Raw genomic sequence first — 19,996 nt, 5'->3', positions numbered from 1 at the left:
TCCCTTACCCTGGGGAGAGTTTTGTTACCACTTTCCATTTTATCATTGGGAAGGTCCGATTGTCTTCCTGGAACTCTGCTCCATCCTGTTTATATCACAAAGAGAAAAAGAAAAGCTCCTGACGCACCCCCTCCCCACCTTCTCCATGTGGAGATAATAGAGCCCTTGGCAACCACGTTCCCAGCAATCAGTATGAGGTAATTTTACAAGCTACCATGAAAGAGACATTTGTTGAATGCCCCCTTTGTGACAGGCATTCGCCGATGGTTTAATATCTTTGCCTTATTTAAATCTTACAACATCTTTTGGAGCAAGGAGAAATGAAACAGAAAGTTTTCTTTCCACCATTACGAAAGGAAATTGCTGGCTACTGTATAGCTTGAACTGGGTTGCAGAAACTGCCTTAGATACAAATATTTTTGGAGGTGGTTGTTTATGGACAAAAGCAAAACATTTCAAACCTATTTAGCTAGGTATTGTAAGTGGAGGTTGATTTAGACTGGTTTCCTCCCAGAGTTACAGGGAGTCACATGGGAAGGTTAGTTCTTTGATTTACAGCTTTATATGCCGTGGATTACGTGCTCCACACAGTTTGAATGGCTTTCATATTTCTTCCCGCCACTAGCATTTATTAGCAGATTACGAGGCCACCCTTTCTTTCAATTTAACGTGAACAATTTTGGGAGGCTTGATTTCCTTCCATGGTTATAAAAATGTGTTCTAATTCTAGGACATTATTTTTACGGTATTGCCTGACTGAACATAGCTGGTTTTGTCGGATTTTTAACATTTCCTGAGCTTCTGTAATTCTGTAAAATTGCTGGCCTCAGGTCTTCAGGTTAAGCTTTTTAAAAAACGTGACTCAAAATTACCTCTTTCTGTTTGTGCTTTTGGTGTTCACTCTATGAAGGAAACCTTTCCTTTTTTATTATTCTTTGAGTCTTGAAATGCTAAAGAGATTGTTGTTACCTAATTATTAAACGACACTGAACTGGTTTCTAATTGGAAATCTCCCTGAATTTCTTTTTTTTCCTAGCGGTATATACATCTCTAATTTCAGAGGGTGAGCAGACCTAAGGATACTAGAGAGCTAGTTCTGAAAGCTGGCTGAGAGCGGATAGCTTTGAAATAGCCGAGTTCCTGTGTGCCAAGGAACGTGGACTCTTTTTGTCAAAGGCTGCACCCATGCTGGTGTTAATGATTGCTTCCACATATTTGAAACAATAATACAGGGTAGTAGAGAATGCATCCTTTGCTCCTTGCCATGGGGTTTCAGGGAATTCAGGAACTGTCTACAAATATACTTGTGGTATCTTAAACCAAAGGGATGAACACCTTGTTGTGAATTGGGCACTTCGGGGTTGTGTTTGGGTTTAATCCGAGAACTCTACGTTTTGATGTTCTTTGCTGAGAGCTCTGTAAGAGTTTAGTCACCTCTTAATCTTCATGAAGCTTTTGCTGAATGAATGAAGCAATATTAATAATAGTACCTTACACCGAACACTTAACAATAGCGCTTTAAAGTTCACAGAGCAGTTTCTCAGATTATCTTTTCTGCTCATCTCAGCAGTCCTGTGCCTTAGGCGTGGCAGTATTATTAACACAATTATTATGTAGTACATTTAGAATCAGACAAAATACGTGACTAGCCCAAGACCAGTAGATTAAAAAAAATGTTTTCTAAAGGAAGCAGAGAGAATTAAACACACACACACACTCCCACACCCATCGCAGCCACCACCACACAAAAAGTATTTTTACTGAAATCTGCATGCCCTAGGTTCCCTCCCATCAGCCAGAATAGTCCTGTGATATGAGTTCCCATGCAGAAACAGATCAGTTATTTACAAAATGAGATGCCTCCTGGGGGAGGTTCCTGGAAAGGACCATACAGCTGAGGCCCCAAAAATGGAAAGGGCTTTTGAAATCTAAGGCTTGGTGTCTCAGACAGAGTGGGTGGAAGCCTGTATGGCCGTCCTCACTCTCCCTCGCCCTTCCCCACCCCACACTGATAGATAAGGTGAAGCCTGGTGGTTCTGCTGTTTTCTCTTCAAATCAACAGCTACCCTGAAACTCGCGAATGCCCAACTTCAGATCCTCACTCTCTCATCACACGGGCAGTGGGCTTTCCTGCTGTGTTTCTCGCCTTCTTGTTCACATCATCCTTCACAGACTGTTTGAGCTGAAACCCTGTAAGAGTTCGGCATTTTCTGTGGGATGAAGTCCGTACTCCTAACCTAGAAGGTTGCACTCTGCAGCCTCTCTGTTTTCATTTCGCAGCCTGGGCCGTAGCTTTCCTGCGTGGTTGGCAGGTCCCTGGGCCTGCCACTTCTCTGCCACTGTGTGGGTCATGGGCTCTGGGAGGCTCCGCCCGCCTGAGCATTTGGACCCTCTTGCCGATGTACTGACTTACTATTGACCCTTTACCCCTTGGCTTATGTCTTCTCCTTTGGGAAGACTTTTCTGGCCTCCCCTAAAGAATGAGAAAGGTCACATGCATCCTTGAGCCCCAGTACCTTCTCCAAGGCTCCATTGTGAAACTTCAGCACAGGGTTGTTGCCTGTTTCACCCAGTGGACCGAGAACTTTCTGAGGACAGGGCCTGAGTCACCCAGAGGCACAACCTCACGTAACCCTGCCAGGCTGGATGTATGGCTTCATCTCACAATCTCTTCAGCCACGAGCATGAGGACCACGACACCCAGTTTCTTTGCTAACTACCCCAGGGTGCCACTAATCAGGAATGCTAGTCAGGTGGTCTAGAATTTAGGAAAAAAAACATTTTCTTTGTCAAAAGACCATTTTCTAATGAGTTTAATTAGGAATGTGAAGTAATGGAGAACGCTTTTTTTCTTCTCTTTTCTTTTCATAGATAAAGGAAGTCAGAAGTAGAAACTGCAGATTGTAGAGTTCAGTTCGACTTGAATACGGATCTGTGTTTTTGCTGCACTCAGCAATGTAGGGTTTGGCCACCTGCCTAACATAGGATGGTCAATATAGTCTGCTGCTTTAAACTGGGAGTCCTCTTTTGGAGACAACCTGTAAACAATCTCTATATCTGAGCTTGAAAAAATCGTATATTCTCTTTGTAGGTGTTAATATATAGGAGATATTTTCTAGGGCTTCTAAGATATGCTGCCAAGGAGAACACTTTTCACGTCTAGTTATTTGGTTTTCACACACTTTTGCCAAGTGATAATGATTCCTGCATCATATTGTAATTTTGATAGTCACTCAACCTACTTTAAGTAGTTAGAAGATGTCTGTTTTCTGCTACTTTCATATAAAATATTTACTCATCCACATCAATAACTTTTAGACCAGAAATTAATAATGTTTTCTCTAGCTTTGTATGTGTAGGAGGGGAGGCAATCAATAGAATTGGTGTTTATAATTACAAGCTGTAGGGAAAAAAGTCATGATTCCTTCTGAATTTTAAAAATTCCTTAGAAAATAGTCATAGTTCTTGATTGTGTGTGCCATTAGAACCAGTGAGATTTGAAAAGAGGTCGAGCCCCTCATTTAATTTTATAATTAATTTTTATGAGAGTGACAGAATGAGCATATATATAGAATATCATCAAGAATGTGTCTAAAATGGGTATTTGAGTTGACTGAATTTTATTTTTGTGAAACATTTTTGAAAAATGAAAATGATTGTAAATATTAACGTATCAAGCAAAACAAAGTGAATTTGTTATGTAGAGTTCTCATACTTTTTTTGTGAGAAAAATGAAATGTTTGGATCTTCTATGTCCATACTCCGTTAGTGTAGACTGCCGGGATTGACCTTTGATCTGGATTGTAATCCATTCCCCCATCATTAGCGTATGGAAGCATTGTTTAGTCCAACTTCCATTTTCCTCATTCAACAGAAAAACAAACACTTTGTTTTCTGCCTTAGAGATCTCACTGACTGCTTTATTCCACCATGATTTCCCAACCTGGTGTTTAGTAGAAGAGTTAGGACTATAACCTTGGTTTGGTTTTTTGTGTTTTTGTTTTGCTTCGTTTTTTCCCCTTGTAACACCTGCATCTCAGATTTCCATGCCATATTCACCCTGGGTATGTGGAGACTTGGAGAATGAATGACTGAAATGTGATTGTTGTGGTAACTGTGATTGTTTCTACTTCTTAGATCACTTCGGTCAAACGTAACACACCATGCATAAGTAATTAATTATGCAAGGTCAGAGAAGGCAGTGAAAGTCACGCATCTCACTCTGTTCACTTTCTAAGACCATGTACCCCCGTTACAATTAAGAAAGGCTTTATAATAATTACATTGGCTTGCTTTCTTTATAAATCACACTACCTATGGTTTTCTTAAAAAAAAAAACAGCTCAATTAATGAAGAACGTGGTATTTTAACAGGCTAAATAATTATTCAAGAAGGATGGTACAGGGGGAGTTTAAGAGTTGACAGGGGAAGGGGCTGGATGATGCTTAAGTGTTAGTTGATCTCAGGGATCTCAAGATTCCAGGGCTAGGCTACAGGAGAGATCAAAGAAACGCTGGTCCTCCTTGGTTACGGTGTTTTGTTTGTTGGTTTGCCGTAGACTGCCTCTTTAAGGTGTGCCCTATGAACCGATATTCTGCTCAGAAACAATATTGGAAAGCCAAGCAAGCTAAACAGGGGAACCACACAGAGGCAGCCTTGCTGAAGAAATTGCAGGTAAGGGCCAGCCTCCCACCTGCCTGGCTCAGGCCAGCGCAAGTATAGCAATAACAAAAGATCGTAGCTTGGTGATTTCACTCAGTGCACTGAGATTCCGAGTGGATGTGGCAACACTCTGAGAGTGGAAAGGACTTTGAGGTCATGGGGTGTGACCACTGGTTTCCTGGCATGTAGGTAATACATTTCTCCCATTTATTAGGGTGTGCCAGGCTAATTCAGATAGTCACATCGAACTGAAAACCAACTCAATCCCTGTAGGAATATCAAATCCAGTTATATTTTACTTGGCGTAGCACCTAATTTTTTTGGAAAGACCGTTGGAAAAAAATTGAAAGTCTATTGTTTCTGATTTGGGCTGAGTGTACATTTAATAGAACTTAATTTGTGTCATGAAAATTCCTGTTACTTTCAGAGCTGAAACTGTATTTTGATGCTTTTGAAATTCACCTGCTGTCCTGGTTGATTTCTCTAGCAATAGTGCTTCTGAAAGTAATTTTATAGGACCAAAGAGCCTGGTACTTTCCTGAAATTTCTAACAAAAAAAATCCCAATATATTTTTCGTTACATTTCAGCATTAAATTGAGAGAATCATCACACATTAGAATCATGTATTTAATTACTGCCCCACTTCTCCCCGAGCACCAAGAGTCAAGCAACCAGCCTATTTTAGTCATGGTTGTAGTCTTTGTTCTTAAAATAAACCTTATTTCGTTGTCACTTACTGTGCTCTGTTTCCTATGCTTCCCACTAAATATGTGATAATCATTTTATAGCATGCTGCTGAACTGGAACAAAAGCAAAATGAATCAGAGAATAAGAAACTGTTGGGAGAAATTGTGAAATACAGCAACGTCATACAAGTAAGTGTCGATTTAACTTTCTCTTAAATAGAGATGAATTTTATGGATAACACATTTGGTAGCAATGCCAAGCTGCATTAAAATTTGGGAATACGACAGTTTGTTCTTAGTATGATATTTCCAGTTTTATTCAGCACACCATTCTGTACAAACACATCTGCTGGATACATAGAGAGAAGTGAGCTTTTCTAGACATATGCACAAATTATTAAATCAAAAGGAAGATGATGAGGGGGTAGCCTGTAATGAAATAGTCCTTTAGAATTAATGGGACTAATGTATAACATATGAAGCTTTATCTTTTCATTTTGTAGACAGAGGAAAGTTTTCAAATTGTAATTTTAGATGGAAATTGTTCCTGAATTGTTACTAGATTTTTTTTTCCTTAACAGAGGCACTGGGGATTGAACCCAGGACCTTGTGCGCACCAAGCATGCGCTCTACCACTGAGCATACTCCTCACCCCCAGGATTTTGACTTTTAGTTAGTGCACACACTGATTTATCTCAGCTGCATTCCTTTCTCATGCTTCACTTAGATCTTTTAGCTTTTTACTTAGGTATTTGTTAATATATGCCCCACCTTGTTCCAAAAAGAATGTAAGGCATTTTCAAAAATACATTCCTCATAACAAGATAAAATAGAAATAAATAAAGCAACTAGATCGAAGGGAAAATAGTGATTGGACAGATAAAGTGAAGTCAAGGGTGAGGCATGTTTATAAAATCCGTGATCAAAAGGTTGGTAAACTTTGGCTGGAAGCCTTTCTGTTGTCCCCTTGGCTATAAGGAAAGCATAAGATAATTACAGTGTTCACATAGAAGGCCCATAACGTGGAACTAAGTCAGAAGTTTAGAAGCAAAGCGTTCCCAGGAAGAAGACCAGAGAACTGTTTCTCCAATGTGCTCTCACAAAGAGGACACTGTTTAATATTGTAAACAATAACCTGAACAACTTCCTTATCGTAAATACTACAATAGAGCTGCTTGAAAAAAATAACACCCCCTGATGTTTTGTTACTGGCCAGTGGCAAAATGTCCGAGCAGAGGACCGTCACAGCAGTTTTCTGATGGGACAGGATGACAGTGCCTGGGTCTGTGGCTCCCTGGACATATGAGTTAATCCAGTGATGGATTCTGTGGTCCCTGTGGCTGCATGTCCCTCGGACCGTCTGGTCCTCCACAAATAGACTTTCTCTTAGCCAAGTTTTCATTGATACTAAGTGCCAGCATGTGGGGCTGTTGTGTCTTATCAAGAACCTGACATACAAATGTTTGCGTGGTGAGTTAGGGGCTGAGCCACGTGCTCTAACAGGGTGGATCCCCAAGGAGTGAGGTTGGCCCCTGAGGGTTTCCATTGGTTTCTGAGATAATTTCCTTCTTAGTGTGTGGATATCAAGACGACCATTATTTTTTGAAGCGATTGGAATAATAGACAGGAAGTTTATTTGTCTTAGCTTTCTACTCAGCAGAATAGTGTCCTGGAAAGGTTTTGCCGGTGGAGTCCAGATAACCCACGCAGCAGTGTGCCCGCCCTCATCTGAAATGGAGCGTCCTCTGGTGGGAGTGGCAGGGTTGGTCAGGACGTGCGGTCTGCCTCCTCGCACAGCAGGGTTGTCTGCGGGCTGGAGTGGTTAATAATATGAAGTAGGTGGGTGCATTATTACAGGTCCTTGGTTATTCTTTTGTATATTCTGTTTTGGTGGCTGTGCTGGAATTGAGAAAGAAAGAATGTGGTTTGGGGGAACCTCCAGGTTTCCTTTGGAAAGCCTGGTTTTATTCTCTTATCAGTTGATGAAAATTATTCCGTGGTGTCCCCTGGTTTGCTTTCCTCATGTACTCACTTTATAATGAAACCGAACTGGGGGTGGAGGTGAGGAGAGATTCAAAGAAAGTCAGTTTGGAAAGGTGGCAGTGTGGAGTCTGCAAAGAGCTCCTGTGTTTGATCTCTACCCTGAGCCATGTTATGTGGGCACGTGATGTAGGTATAAGCAGAGGAGATCAGAGAATAAAGGTGGTCATCCATTTCTTTCTCCTACAGCTGCTGCATATAAAAAGCAACAAGTATCTGACTGTCAACAAGAGACTCCCTGCTTTACTGGAGAAGAATGCCATGCGCGTGTCCTTGGATGCTGCAGGGAATGAAGGGTCTTGGTTTTATATCCATCCCTTCTGGAAGCTGAGAAGCGAGGGTGACAATGTATGTAACTATAAAATTAAGAGAAAACAGTGCATTCTTAAAAAGAATAGTTCTTGATAAGTAAGAGAGTCCAGAAAGTGCAAAGAAAGGATTTATTTTTATGTTAATTTCTTTAATGTTAAAAGCATCTATCTGTTGTACAAATTGTGCTCAGGAATTGTAAAAAGACAAAGATCAGATTAATTGAAAATCATCTTCCAGCCAGGATTTGTGTGAAAGAACTTAAGTAACGTTAATATTGGCTGAGCCTTTTAAGGGAAGAGGCAGAGTTTGCTTCTCTGCCTCATCAGGAGGGAGCTTGTCTGTAAGGACAAAATGCTGTGCTTAGAAGATGGTGTCTACCCTTTGAATTAATAGAGTAACACAGTGAATCATGACAGTATTTTGTTTACTGGCTCTGTGACCAGTTGTTTACAGTCTATACATTAAGATGTGTAGATGTTTTACGAATGAGGAGCTATAGATTGGCAGTGTTGTCATTGATGACAGTATTTAAATACATTGTGGAATACGAGCATGTTGCATCATGTGAGTTTTAGTAGTTGCTGAAAAATTTTTTCTGCCACTTTATAGAGTAAATAAAAATTATGTGAAATGATTCAACAGCATCAATAGTTAGATACTTTTGTGTGTCAAAAATGAAGTAGCAGGTGACAGTCCCTAACACATGGGAGATGCTTACTAAATTCTGGTAGACGCCAAATACTGAATAACTGTCATAAATAGAATACTTTACAAATACTGGGTCAGGCGATCAAGAAAAGTAGTTGAGATTTAAAAAATTAACATGAAGTCGAAGCTATGTGAAAGTGTAATTTTTCTGACTGTTTTCTCAGTCAATATGGTGATGACATCTTAAAATGCACTGGCTGTTTCTTGTCTTAGAAATGTCTTCTATTGTAGTGAATGTATTTTTCCACTGAATTTTGAAGTGTAAATTCAATTCCACAGGCTTCCAGCTTCATGGTTTAATTTGGTTAATAACTTATCTGATGATGTCCTCCTTAGGTAAGGTTTGGGAGAGGCATGGCACGCAGGAATGTAATGCACTTTACCTCTTGTGTTGGATTCCTTATAAATACTTTCTCCTTTTTTTTTTCTTTTGGCATCAAGTGATGTGTGGGGGAGCATGCCATATATTTCAGTTTCAGTAGGTAGTTAATTACAGTCAACTCTCAGTTATTCAGAGACTGATGATGCAGTTTATGAAAAACCTAGGTCTTTGGATGCCCTGCTTTCTAATGCTTGGTGCCCTCTCCAGCCGCACACTGAGCAGGGTCCCTGCTTGTAGGTGGTCAAAGAAAATTAAACATCAAAAAAAACAAAACCTGAACTCAAGCTCTGGAGGAATGTGATGAAATGATTGGACCAGGAGGGGCCTGGAGACTAGCTGTGGATTTTATTGATTCATTCTGTCTGTTTTTTTTTCCATTCCATCTATTCCTTTCCCTGCTCCCTCATCAAAGGAGACTACAAGGTCCCTACCAGATCAAAGAGAGTTGAGTGTAATGAACTATTTCAAATAATTAGTTGTACTGGGTTGCTGGGCCGGTTTGGGTGCAACCTACCACCCAAACTCTCCATCTTGGTTAAAACAGACAATGTGATTGTTAAGTGCAGCATAGAAATCCTTCTTGTGTGGATGTGCTCCATAAAGCATGGCTGAAACAACCTTACACGTTGCTTTTTGCTGAAGTAGCTCACTGTTTTTGCTCGCCACTGTGCAGCTTTTGTGTGTGATTACAGTGCTGTGAAGCATAAGCACACCCACGGCCCCATACCTGCCACATGAACAGTTGTCCTGTGATGCCCATCTTCCTCCCTATGAACAGGTAGCATTTCTCTAAAAGCCACGCCTGCCGTATTTTATTGAAGACAACTGGAAATGCTATCCTTTCGTAACAGGAGGTTTAATTACTATTGATTTTCTTTAGAAGCCTGTTAATCTAAGAGGAGAAAAGCACAAGATTTAAAGGACTTTAAAATTTCTATTTTACTATTTAGCAGTTGGTGACATTGTGATTTAGGTTGTAAATAGCCACAGGATGTTTGGCGGCTGAAATGAAATGGAAGAATGAGGCTGATGATGGTCTGTGGAGAAAAAGGCTCCCATCGTCAAAAGTCACTGGTGTCTACCATTTAAGAATATGTCTGTTAAATACCTCATAGAATTCCGGGGTGGGTAGTTTTGGGGGGAAAGTAGATTCCTGGATCCCTCAGCTTTCAGCTGTGTAGAAGTCCTTGCTTGCTGTTGAGCAGTTCGAAAGTCACTGGGGACAGCCTTGAGCAGAGTACATAAATATTTCATTTTCACTTATCTTCCCATGATTGAGTGGTTAATTTTTCATTTCCAACTTTGGTCTAAGAAGACATTAGTTCTTTACCTGGATGGTAGATTTTAAAATGGAGAAAAGGTTCAATATTCTTTCAATCAAGAAAAAAAAAAACCAAAACCAACCCCAACCCTTAGGGAAAGAGCTTCTTTAGACAGCAAGTAGATTTCAGTCTTCTTCAAAACTGGACCCCTTGGAACTAGCGAAGGTGGGACTTGATCCCTGGTGTTTTGATTTTTACTGCAATATGCTTTTCACCACACCAGGTGCCACTGCAGAAGAGGGGTAGCAGCCGGAGTTGCATTGCTCTTCATTTTCGGCAAAATCCCAGCATGAATCGTGCATGTCTGTTAAATAGAAGCAACAGAAGTGCTTTTGGAATTGTGATTTTTAAAAATGTTTGTGCACTAGGGTGAATGTGATGTGGCAGAAAATGACTTCACCCTCCAGTTCTGTGTTAAGCCTGTGGCTTCTCGGGGTGCATCTGATCCCACCAGTGGTTCAGGCTTCATGCCTGCTCTCTTCTGAGAGTATCATTACCAAGGTCCATATTTACCAAGTTATCTAAGTAGATGTGAATTCCCCAAGAACAGGGACTCTTTCTTACACACTTGTATTCTTCCTGGCACTTCTTACTGTTCTTTTCATATCTTACAATTAGCATCTTGTCCATTTCACTTGTAAGTTTATTCAGCTTGGATTGTAAAAGTGACCATTGTTAAGAACATGACCCAGGACCTGGTATTAATGAATTAATGTTAGCTTCTCCTTATGAATACCATTCTTACGAATCCTTGATGTTTTTAACATTTTGGCTATGTGATTAGTCCCTTAAAATTGTATAAGACTTTACAGGTGGTGATTTGAAGTAAAAGTAACATAGGGATTGACCCAAGACTTATAGACAGCTATGGTAAAATAATACGACTTAGAGCAGTGAATATGGGTGCAACCAAAAGGGTTCTTTTAATTGGAAGGGTACAACTAAAACATGTCATTCTATTTAGCAGCTTACTGGTGAATATTTATATGGTACAGGTAAGAGTGACACGGTGAGCCAAATCCAATTGTTCTTTAAGAAACTGGAAGACCAGACAGCGCTGGCAGAGAGTGGTCTCCAGCCCCAGTGCGTATAGGATGGAAGACGACTCAGGCTTCTACACGACTCTGAGACTTGGAGCTGCCTTGGTGTCATGTGCAATAGCAAATGTTTTTGTTTTTTGAGGAGGGGGATGTTGCAAATATGTCTATATCGTGTTGACTTTTGTTTATTTGTTTGTCATTTGATTGTTTAAAATAGATACCAATTCACGATTCAAAGACAGAAAACAATATGAAGATACATTGGGAGAAGTCTGTGTCCTTTTCCCCACGTCCCCAATTCCAACTTCTCTCTTGCACAGTTAACCCCAGGAGGATTTCTTATGCATACGCTCCTACTCTCTCCCTCTCCGTTTTTCACACAAACATAGCCCAGTGCTGCCCCCTCATCCTCTCACGTAACACGTTTTCTTGATGACTTTTCCTTAATTGGTACATATAAAGAACTTTTTAATGGATCTTTTTGAGTCACAGCATCTGACTGATTACGAACTTGAAAGGCACTGGATAGATACCAGTCCTGCAAATAATAGGAGCCATCTCTGCAGACCAAAGAACAACCTTCTTTTGCTCCGTTAGTGAGCTTGAGACTTCTCTTACCATATTTGAATCTAAAGACGTAGTTTGTGGCAACAGTCCTATATGTGAATGTAGACACCTGTATATGATTTATTAAAGGTTAATTTATTTTGAAAATGAGAAATTGTGTTCCTTAAAGTCTTGGTCTAGGTTAAGATACTGTTCATTTTAATCGTCTGCGTCCTTATTTGTTTTTCAGTTGTCTGTTAATCTAGTCCAATGTTTAGTTGGTACGAAGTATGCAAAGGGAAGGTACTGGTTTTCATTTCTGAGAGCGTGTAGGTACTGCAGTGATGTCTTCTAACGGAACTTAACAACAGAAGAACTTCACTTGAATAACTATGAAATAAATGTTCATTATTATCATCAAGAAAGCATAACTTCATTTCCCCACAGTTTGAGTTGTGAATAAAAAACTTGAAGATCAAGCAGACATTGTTAACGGTAGCATAAATAAAAAGTCACCTTAGACTTAACTTCTTTAAAGTACCTTTCCCATAACCAATTTTAATTGTGATTTAAAAGCGAGCACCAGGTTTAAGGAGCAATATTAGTGTTGGTTGTTTAAGATAACAGTGAACCAGTTGCCCAAGGCCCAGACTATAAATGTGTCCCTATAAGGTCGTACCTAATTCTCCATTTCCTGAATCCACATGACCTTTGAATGTTTAATAAATTTCTGAGATTATGGGGAATATGAGATATAAGAGATATGTTTTTCATTGCAGAGGTAATACACATGTATGAGACTTCCTGCGTGTGCTTGAAGTCATTCTAACCTTTAGGCAGAGTGGCTTTTTGTGGCACATGCATCCACTTTTATAATCTCCTGTGCACATGGCATCAGACCTGGTGTGGAGGGATGCTGGCCTGTTTATTGACCTATTTAAGAAAGCTCTCACTGAAATGGAGACCAATAAGAAAAGGATCTACACCAGCTTTATGAATCCAGACTGGTGGGCACCGTGGGACATGATTATATGATCATTTATCAGAAGGTGTTTTACCTCAAGGAGGAAAAAAAAATTGAACTAAAATTTGTATGGGGGTTAAATGGGCCAGATGTTAGGTCAATAACAAGGATTTCTGTGCTGTTACTTTTAGCTTTAAATGTAGCACCAAAGATCCGTGCAATGTCTCATTTGCAACTTATTTCTGATTCCCTAGATTGTTGTAGGAGATAAAGTTGTTTTGATGCCCGTGAATGCAGGACAGCCGCTACATGCCAGCAACATAGAGCTTCTTGATAATCCAGGGTGTAAGGAGGTAAGCTTAAGAGGAAAGGAAATGAATTTGTTGATTTTTCTCACGAGAGAGGAAAAAAAAAAGTCCTACAGTTTCTTTCATTGTTTTCATAAGCGTAAGCCCAGATATGCCAGTCTGTCTTCCTAAGGTACGTGTAAATTTCAGACGGGCCTTTGACGATGTTTGTGTTCACATACATGCCCCATTGTCCAAATCTGTTCTTTTTTCTCCTTCTGCTGGTTGAAGTAATAATTTCTGGTATGAAATGCAATCTGCAGTCTTGTAACTTAACATCTCTTCATTAATAGGTGAATGCTGTTAATTGCAACACTAGCTGGAAAATCACTTTATTCATGAAATATAGTTCCTATCGAGAGGATGTACTGAAAGGCGTAAGTATGTCCCGTGTAGCGCACTTGGTGGAAGAATTGAAGGTAGCTTTCCTGAGCTTCTGGTTGCGAACCCTGTGTGTTCCCTGGCGTTTGAAGTTTAGGCTGTGAGTGTACACCTTAATCCTCACATTGAACTCTCTTATCTCCCCGCTATATTCGGGAATGTATAAGTAATCATTAAAAGCCAAGTGTTAGCAGAAGGGCCCCGAGTATCAAAACCAGAAAGAGACACCCGCTTCTTATGTCTGCTTGCTTAGGGCTTTGTTGGAAATGCAGCTTTCTTGACCTGTTTTTCTAGGGTGATGTTGTCCGACTGTTTCATGCGGAACAAGAGAAGTTTCTGACTTGTGACGAATACGAGAAAAAGCAGCACATTTTCCTTCGCACAACCTTGCGTCAATCAGCCACTTCTGCCACCAGTTCTAAAGCACTCTGGGAAATAGAGGTGTGTACGCCCCTTTTTTTTGGCATTTAATAAATACTTACATCAAAAAGACACGGTCCCTAGGCTGATTGTTTTATTGTTATAGGCATCTTCTTCGATAGACCCATAAAACAGTAATTTCTGTGAACCGGCTTGTACCTCTTCACTGCTGTGACCCTTTGCCTGTCTTCTCAGAGCATCTCTCTCTCTTTTATTTAACAAGGGCATATCTATGATTTTGCTTTTTAAAATTCCATTGTGAATGTTGTCAAGACTGATCAGACTTAAGGTCTTGGGCTTCAAATGGCATTGGAGTTAAGATGGAGAAGGATAACTCACTGTAAGTGAAGATCGTAAGTCCACAGTTACCAAAAAGAACATTTATGGCTTCTGGGGATGCCGTTTCTATTGGAGTGAGGAGACCCATAGTTAAGATTCCATTCATCTTTTAAGAAGTATTCTTTCCTAAGTATTTTATTTTATATACAGTGGAATACTACTCAGCCGTAAAAAAATGAAATAGTGCCATTTGCAGCAAGATGGATGGACCTAGAGATTATCCTGCTAAGTGAAGTAACTCAGACAGAGAAAGACAAATGTAAGATATCACTTATTTGTGGAGTCTAAAAAATAACATGAATAAACTTATTTACAAAACAAAAATAGACTCAGATATAGAAAACAAACTTATGGTTACCAAAGGAGAGAGGTGGGGGAGGGATAAATTAGGAGTTTGGGATCAGCAGATACAAGCTACTATATCTAAAATACATAAACAATAAGGCCGTACTGTATAGTGCAGGGAACTATATTCAGTATCTTGTAATAAACTGTAATGGGAAAGAATATGAAAACGAACACATATATTTATATACATGTAACTGAATCACTATGCTGTATACCAGAAACTAAGATAGTTAGTAAATCCACTATATGTCAACAGAATTTTTTTTTAAGTGGTGGGTATAGATTAAAAAAAAAAGAAGTATTTCTCAAATGTGCTAATATGATAATTAAGGAAATTTAAGGTTTGGATTTGTCTTTAAAGGACCTTTCTATACAGTGGAGGAGAGAGATATACATAATTAACTACAAACAAGCCGTCATTTGATAAGTTCCTTCTTGATTTAATGGACATCCAGACCTACAGCAGTGCTTCTCAACCATTTCAAACCCATCACCCCCTTTTTACAGCATATGTTTTGTTACATTTCCTTTAACGTCCTAAAATGAAATTCATAGTTAATATTATTATATATTCTCATGATTAAAAATAAAAAGGCCAAATTCTAATATAAGGAAGAAATAAGAGGGAGATAACTTACAATAAAAATAATACGTATTTCAACATGTAAGTACCAACTCTAGAAGATACAATATTTGTGTGAGTCTTTGATGGATACATTTGGATTTGAGAGAAACGGTGGAAGAAGAGGCTCGGAATACATTCTGTGTAGGTACAGGGAAACGAAAGAGCAGAGGCAAACGTGGGCCCTCGGGTAGTATCTAGAATTAGGAGAAGTAATAACAGAACAGACGTATTTGTACGTGATTAAAAAAAGAGGGAAATCACCATAACTGAAATGGGATTCATAAGGCAGATTACGAACTATTGAAACGGAGATAATGAGAAAGTATAATGTTTATGCAAATGAGCTGAGCCTTAGTTACAAATAGAACATCAAAATAATTCTCTCAGTTATGACATGACTTAGAATAGAGATGAAATAACCCCCAAAAGCATGGTTTTTATCTTGGAACTCTACTCATGTTAAGACATACTTTCAGCCTCTCACATTCAGAAGAGACCCTATCTTCCCATGTATCTGGAGACCGTGTCCTTCAGTAGGTGACGGGATGGCGAGATCTGGGGAAAAGGTGACGGGGACGGCAAGGTCTGGGGAAAACAGCCCCCACCACACCTACATGATCTGCTTCCCAGAAGCCCACCTCCCAGTGTCTCTTGTCAGAGTAAGAGAAAGAGAACATAAATGCATAATTAAAATATGGCATTTTTCATGCCATAGAGTTCTTATCATTGTGCTCCAAAAATGTTCAAAACATAGGAATAGCAATAATGTAAAATACTATTTTAAAACTTTTTTGGCAAAATACAGCGATGGCAAAGTCATATAGTGATTTCCCTATACGGTGAGTTCCCTGCATTTCATGTGTCTCTGTCTATTTAATGTTTGGTTCTAGGTCTGTTAAAAGGAGTTTTGAATCTTCTTTCTTATATTTATTATTAGTTTTATAGCTTTTGCTGTAATTGTGCCAGTGCACCGAAATCCTTTCCAAGAAAACACGTAGATGGAAACGCTATGACCCACTGAGCAGTCAGAGTGGAGAGAGTGAATAAATTATTCAATAATTTTGAGATAATGTCTTGAATTCATTTAAGCTTCCCTCTCCGTAGTGAATTTCTCTGAAATTATTGGATTTTTCAAATAACTTGATGTAAAAACTTTTAAATAAGATTATATATTAAAGCATTACCAATATGTGTTTGCAGTGAGTTTATTTCTGTCGGAGATTTGAAAGCGGTACCACGGGACGTTTCTTCATTGTGTGTTGCATCAGCCAGGCTCCCGCCAGGAAGCCTGAGCACCAGGTGTTTCAAGCAAGGGGGTATTTAATATAGGAAATGAGGCGCCAGAGTTGTTGGAGGGACTGGATGGGGAAAAGCGGGGTGAGGAACGTGGTCTTACCTGAAGATCTGGCAGTGCCACAGCCTCCACTGCCTCCTCTTGTGCCCCAGGAGTCGTCACCCCGCCTCCCTGTGGGAGCCTGCACGAGGCAGCTGCCACCACCTTCACTGGAGCCCTAAGAGGAGCCACTTCCCTCTGCTTCCCCCCGAGCCCCTTGATAACAGGAGGGTAAGGACAGTCCCAAGTATTGCACACAAAGTCTAGCCTATGCTGCACTCCCCTGTGCAGGATATATAATGTCTCGGCCATTGCCCATGAGTGCCAGTAGCGTCCCTCCAAAATCATCGTGATAATAAAAACACCTTCACTTCCCTATCTCCAAATTGTCTGTTGCTAGACCAGCTAGTGTACAGGACGGGAGTTTTTAGTCTGTGATTCATGATAAGCTTCACATTGTTAGTTACGTTTAGCAGTTGTATACAGAAGGTGTGTGTGCGTATTGTGTGCATGTGAGACCACCAATAGATTTTATCAAATTCTCAAAGGTATCCATGCCTCCCCCAAAGGAGTCAGAGTTCAAACACTGACGAGATCACACTAGCCCGTGGAAGTAGCAAAGGCTTGGTGGTGGAAGGTTGATGTGAGAACTGAACTTTGAAGGATGCTGGTGTTTGGCTGCAGGGGGAACACTTTTGTAAGACTCCGTGCACTTTGAAGTGTTTTCATAATTATCTTATTTGAGCTTCTGGGGTAAGGGAAGACATAGAAGCTGGAGTCTAGCAAAAGGCATCGGAATGTTCTCTGCATTAGCACACAGAATTTGAGGTTGGGGCAGGAGGCAAAGCGTGGTTCCTATTAACAAGAAGAAGGTAATCTGTTGGAGAATAATGGAAAGTCATCTGAGCACTTCAGGATGCCTTATGATGTTTAATCTTCACAACAATCCTATGATTTAAACCCACTTTGTAAAAGAAGAAACAGCCTTGAAGACGTCACATTGCTTGCTGTGATCCTACTGTAGTAATTGGCAGAGCTGGGACTCACACAGTCGTCTTTGGGCTGGAAGACCAGCCCCACCTGTTGCAACCAACTGTCTCAGACCCTCTACCGCTTTCGTTCTCAATGAGCCTGGTGGCTCCACACTGGGGGCAAGGCTGGTTTCCAGGACAGGTATCAAAGGACATGGTGTTAATAAACAAGCAGCACATGGGAAGGACCAAGAGTTGAGTCCAGACATCCAGGCTTTGGTGTTTATGGTTCTCTGCTTGGCATGGTCCCTTCCAATCTCTCTGTATGACTATCTCTTTCTTATCTTTCTGGTTTCTGCTCATAAATCATCTCCTCAGAGTGCCCAGGCTGATGGCCATATCTCAGGTAGCCTCTAGGTCCCCCATCACGTGCCCTGTTTATTTCCCCCTGACAGTAGCCAAATCTTATTGGCTGAAAGCTCCAGTCTTATTCATTGCTGTGGGCTGTATTGCCTAGAGGAGTACCTGGCGTGTACCAGGCTCTTAATATAATCTGTTGAATGAATATTTGAATAACAAATGTGGGGAAACTCCATCGTATTTCCAATTTGGGTCTAGGAAAATGTCTTTTAGAGTAAGGCTGTATTTGCACATGTGAGGTGTGAGAATCATGTAAGCCCAGTGAGTTAACTGTTCTCTTACTCATCTGTGGGGAATTTTGTTTTTCTGCCACATTGTTTTCATGAAAACGTATATTCGATTTGACAAGTTGAGCATGAACAGGTGGGCACTCCATGTAAAGTGTGGGCATTTGCTTGCCAGGAACATGCCTATCTGTTAGCCGTTGTTTTCATTTCTCTTTTTTTGGCTGTAGGTGGTTCACCACGACCCGTGCCGAGGGGGTGCCGGACAGTGGAACAGCTTGTTCAGATTTAAACATCTTGCCACCGGGAACTATTTAGCTGCAGAGGTAAGTTGAATGGATGTGGTGCTGTTAAGTCTCTGATTCTGAAATAGTGAAACGGGCGATACAAAAGATGTTGTATCTGTAGGAACAGTTTTTGTGCACATTTGATTATTGCCTATCAAGTTCTGGATTGGCGTGTAAATTGTTCTCAAGATGTAGATGTTAATTGAAACCTTAAGATGGCCTTTGTCTTGAACGTTAAAACATCAACAGCAACAACAGAACCCTGTGGTTGGTTTGCTGTAGGACACGGGGAAGCAGGGATCCGATTTGCAACCATATGGGATCCGTCTTGAGAGTTCCTATTTAGCTTCACTCTATCAGAATGTCTGCTTTGGAGCCATGATCAGCCCATTGTTGATGTGGTGTAGCCTACATAGCTTCAGGCTGATCTTCTGTGATCAGTCTTTCCCTGGTGAGTGGCTCTTATTGTTCAAACTATCAGAGAGGAAAGAGGTTTTTCCGTAAGAGACTGAACTGTCCTGTCAATAAAAATGGTAAAAACATATAGAGGTCTTTTCTTTCTCCATGAAATGCATGTTGACAGTCAGGTAGAATGAAGGGTGGGTAGAAATAGCCACGTACAAATTTTAGAAATGATTTAATTAAAGGTCAGTTATCTAGTTTAAAACTAATTTTGAAAATATTTGTTTTTAGGTGTCTGAAAATATCCATTCGTTCTTAACTCTCCTCAACTCCGCCTTTCAATTTAGAGTTTCTTCTGGGATTCTAAACCAGAATTTGGTGTTGGGAATTTTAGTATTATGTGTCTAACTTTTGGTTTTGGACGTGAGGGAGGGTGAGGAAGTAGGGATGGAAAACTGATGAGAAAAACGTGTGGAAACAGGAAGTTTCCTCCTCGCCCACTCTGTTAATCTGTGATGATTTTCTTTGTAGTACTTAACACTGTCTCACTTATTGTATGTTTTATTTCATTGACTTTCTCTGTCAGAATGGACATTCTCTGAAGGCAGGGATTTTTTTTTTTTTTTAACATCACCACTGTGTGCCCAGCACCTAGGACAGTGCCTGGTACTTAGAAAGCATTTGGTGAATAGTTTTTGAATGAATGAATGAAGACGAGGAAGCTATTCAGGCTTCTATAAGCTTAGTGGGTAGGAAGAAGGAAATTTCGGGATTTGTTATGTGCGAGGCATTTGGAGCCATATTTGGCAAATTAATCTCTTATCTCCTATTTCCTCCCCTGGAAAAATGGAGATCATCACAGTTTTTGTGTAATAAGATTATAAGAGAATGAAGTGAGGTAAAGTGCTCAGCATAATGTGTGACTATGCTAAGCCTCCAGTAAGGGATGCTGGCATGATTAATTTATTACATGGTAAGTAGGGATTGTTCTCTCTTTATAAATATCTGACTCATTTTTAATGAATCTGCTTGGCTAGATGAAATACAGCTTTGCAATTTATAGGCTGTTTATACTGTAAGTGTTTTAAAGTAACTTTTTTGAAAAGTAACCTTTTTAAGCAAAATTGAACAGTAAGAGGCGGGGGGTGAATCTTGTCTAAAATAAGAATTAGAAAAGTCTACTGGATGTCCCATAAAGATTAGAAGTTAGGGTTATTATTCTCTTGGAGATGGGGA

The 19,996-nt window shown here is 40.1% G+C and overlaps 1 protein-coding gene across 2 annotated transcripts in view; it reads left to right on the top strand.

Annotated features, from left to right (window-relative positions):
• The window catches only part of ITPR2 (inositol 1,4,5-trisphosphate receptor type 2), a 417,609-nt gene that overhangs the window by 70,316 nt on the left and 327,297 nt on the right, over nucleotides 1-19,996 (top strand). The window contains exons 3-9 of one of the 2 annotated variants that reach the window (XM_074357919.1): nucleotides 4,559-4,674; nucleotides 5,452-5,538; nucleotides 7,579-7,737; nucleotides 12,918-13,016; nucleotides 13,304-13,387; nucleotides 13,686-13,832; nucleotides 18,302-18,397. In XM_074357919.1, the coding sequence (XP_074214020.1) occupies nucleotides 4,559-4,674; nucleotides 5,452-5,538; nucleotides 7,579-7,737; nucleotides 12,918-13,016; nucleotides 13,304-13,387; nucleotides 13,686-13,832; nucleotides 18,302-18,397 (788 nt within the window). Of the gene's footprint in view, nucleotides 1-4,558; nucleotides 4,675-5,451; nucleotides 5,539-7,578; nucleotides 7,738-8,727; nucleotides 8,746-12,917; nucleotides 13,017-13,303; nucleotides 13,388-13,685; nucleotides 13,833-18,301; nucleotides 18,398-19,996 lie in introns of those variants that run through there. The other variant, XM_074357920.1, reaches the window with a different exon arrangement.

Source organism: Camelus bactrianus, chromosome 34, assembly GCF_048773025.1.
Source record: "Camelus bactrianus isolate YW-2024 breed Bactrian camel chromosome 34, ASM4877302v1, whole genome shotgun sequence".
Taxonomy (NCBI): domain Eukaryota; kingdom Metazoa; phylum Chordata; class Mammalia; order Artiodactyla; family Camelidae; genus Camelus; species Camelus bactrianus.
Note: the sequence above shows the minus strand (reverse complement) of the source record. Positions and strands in the feature narration are given on the sequence as shown.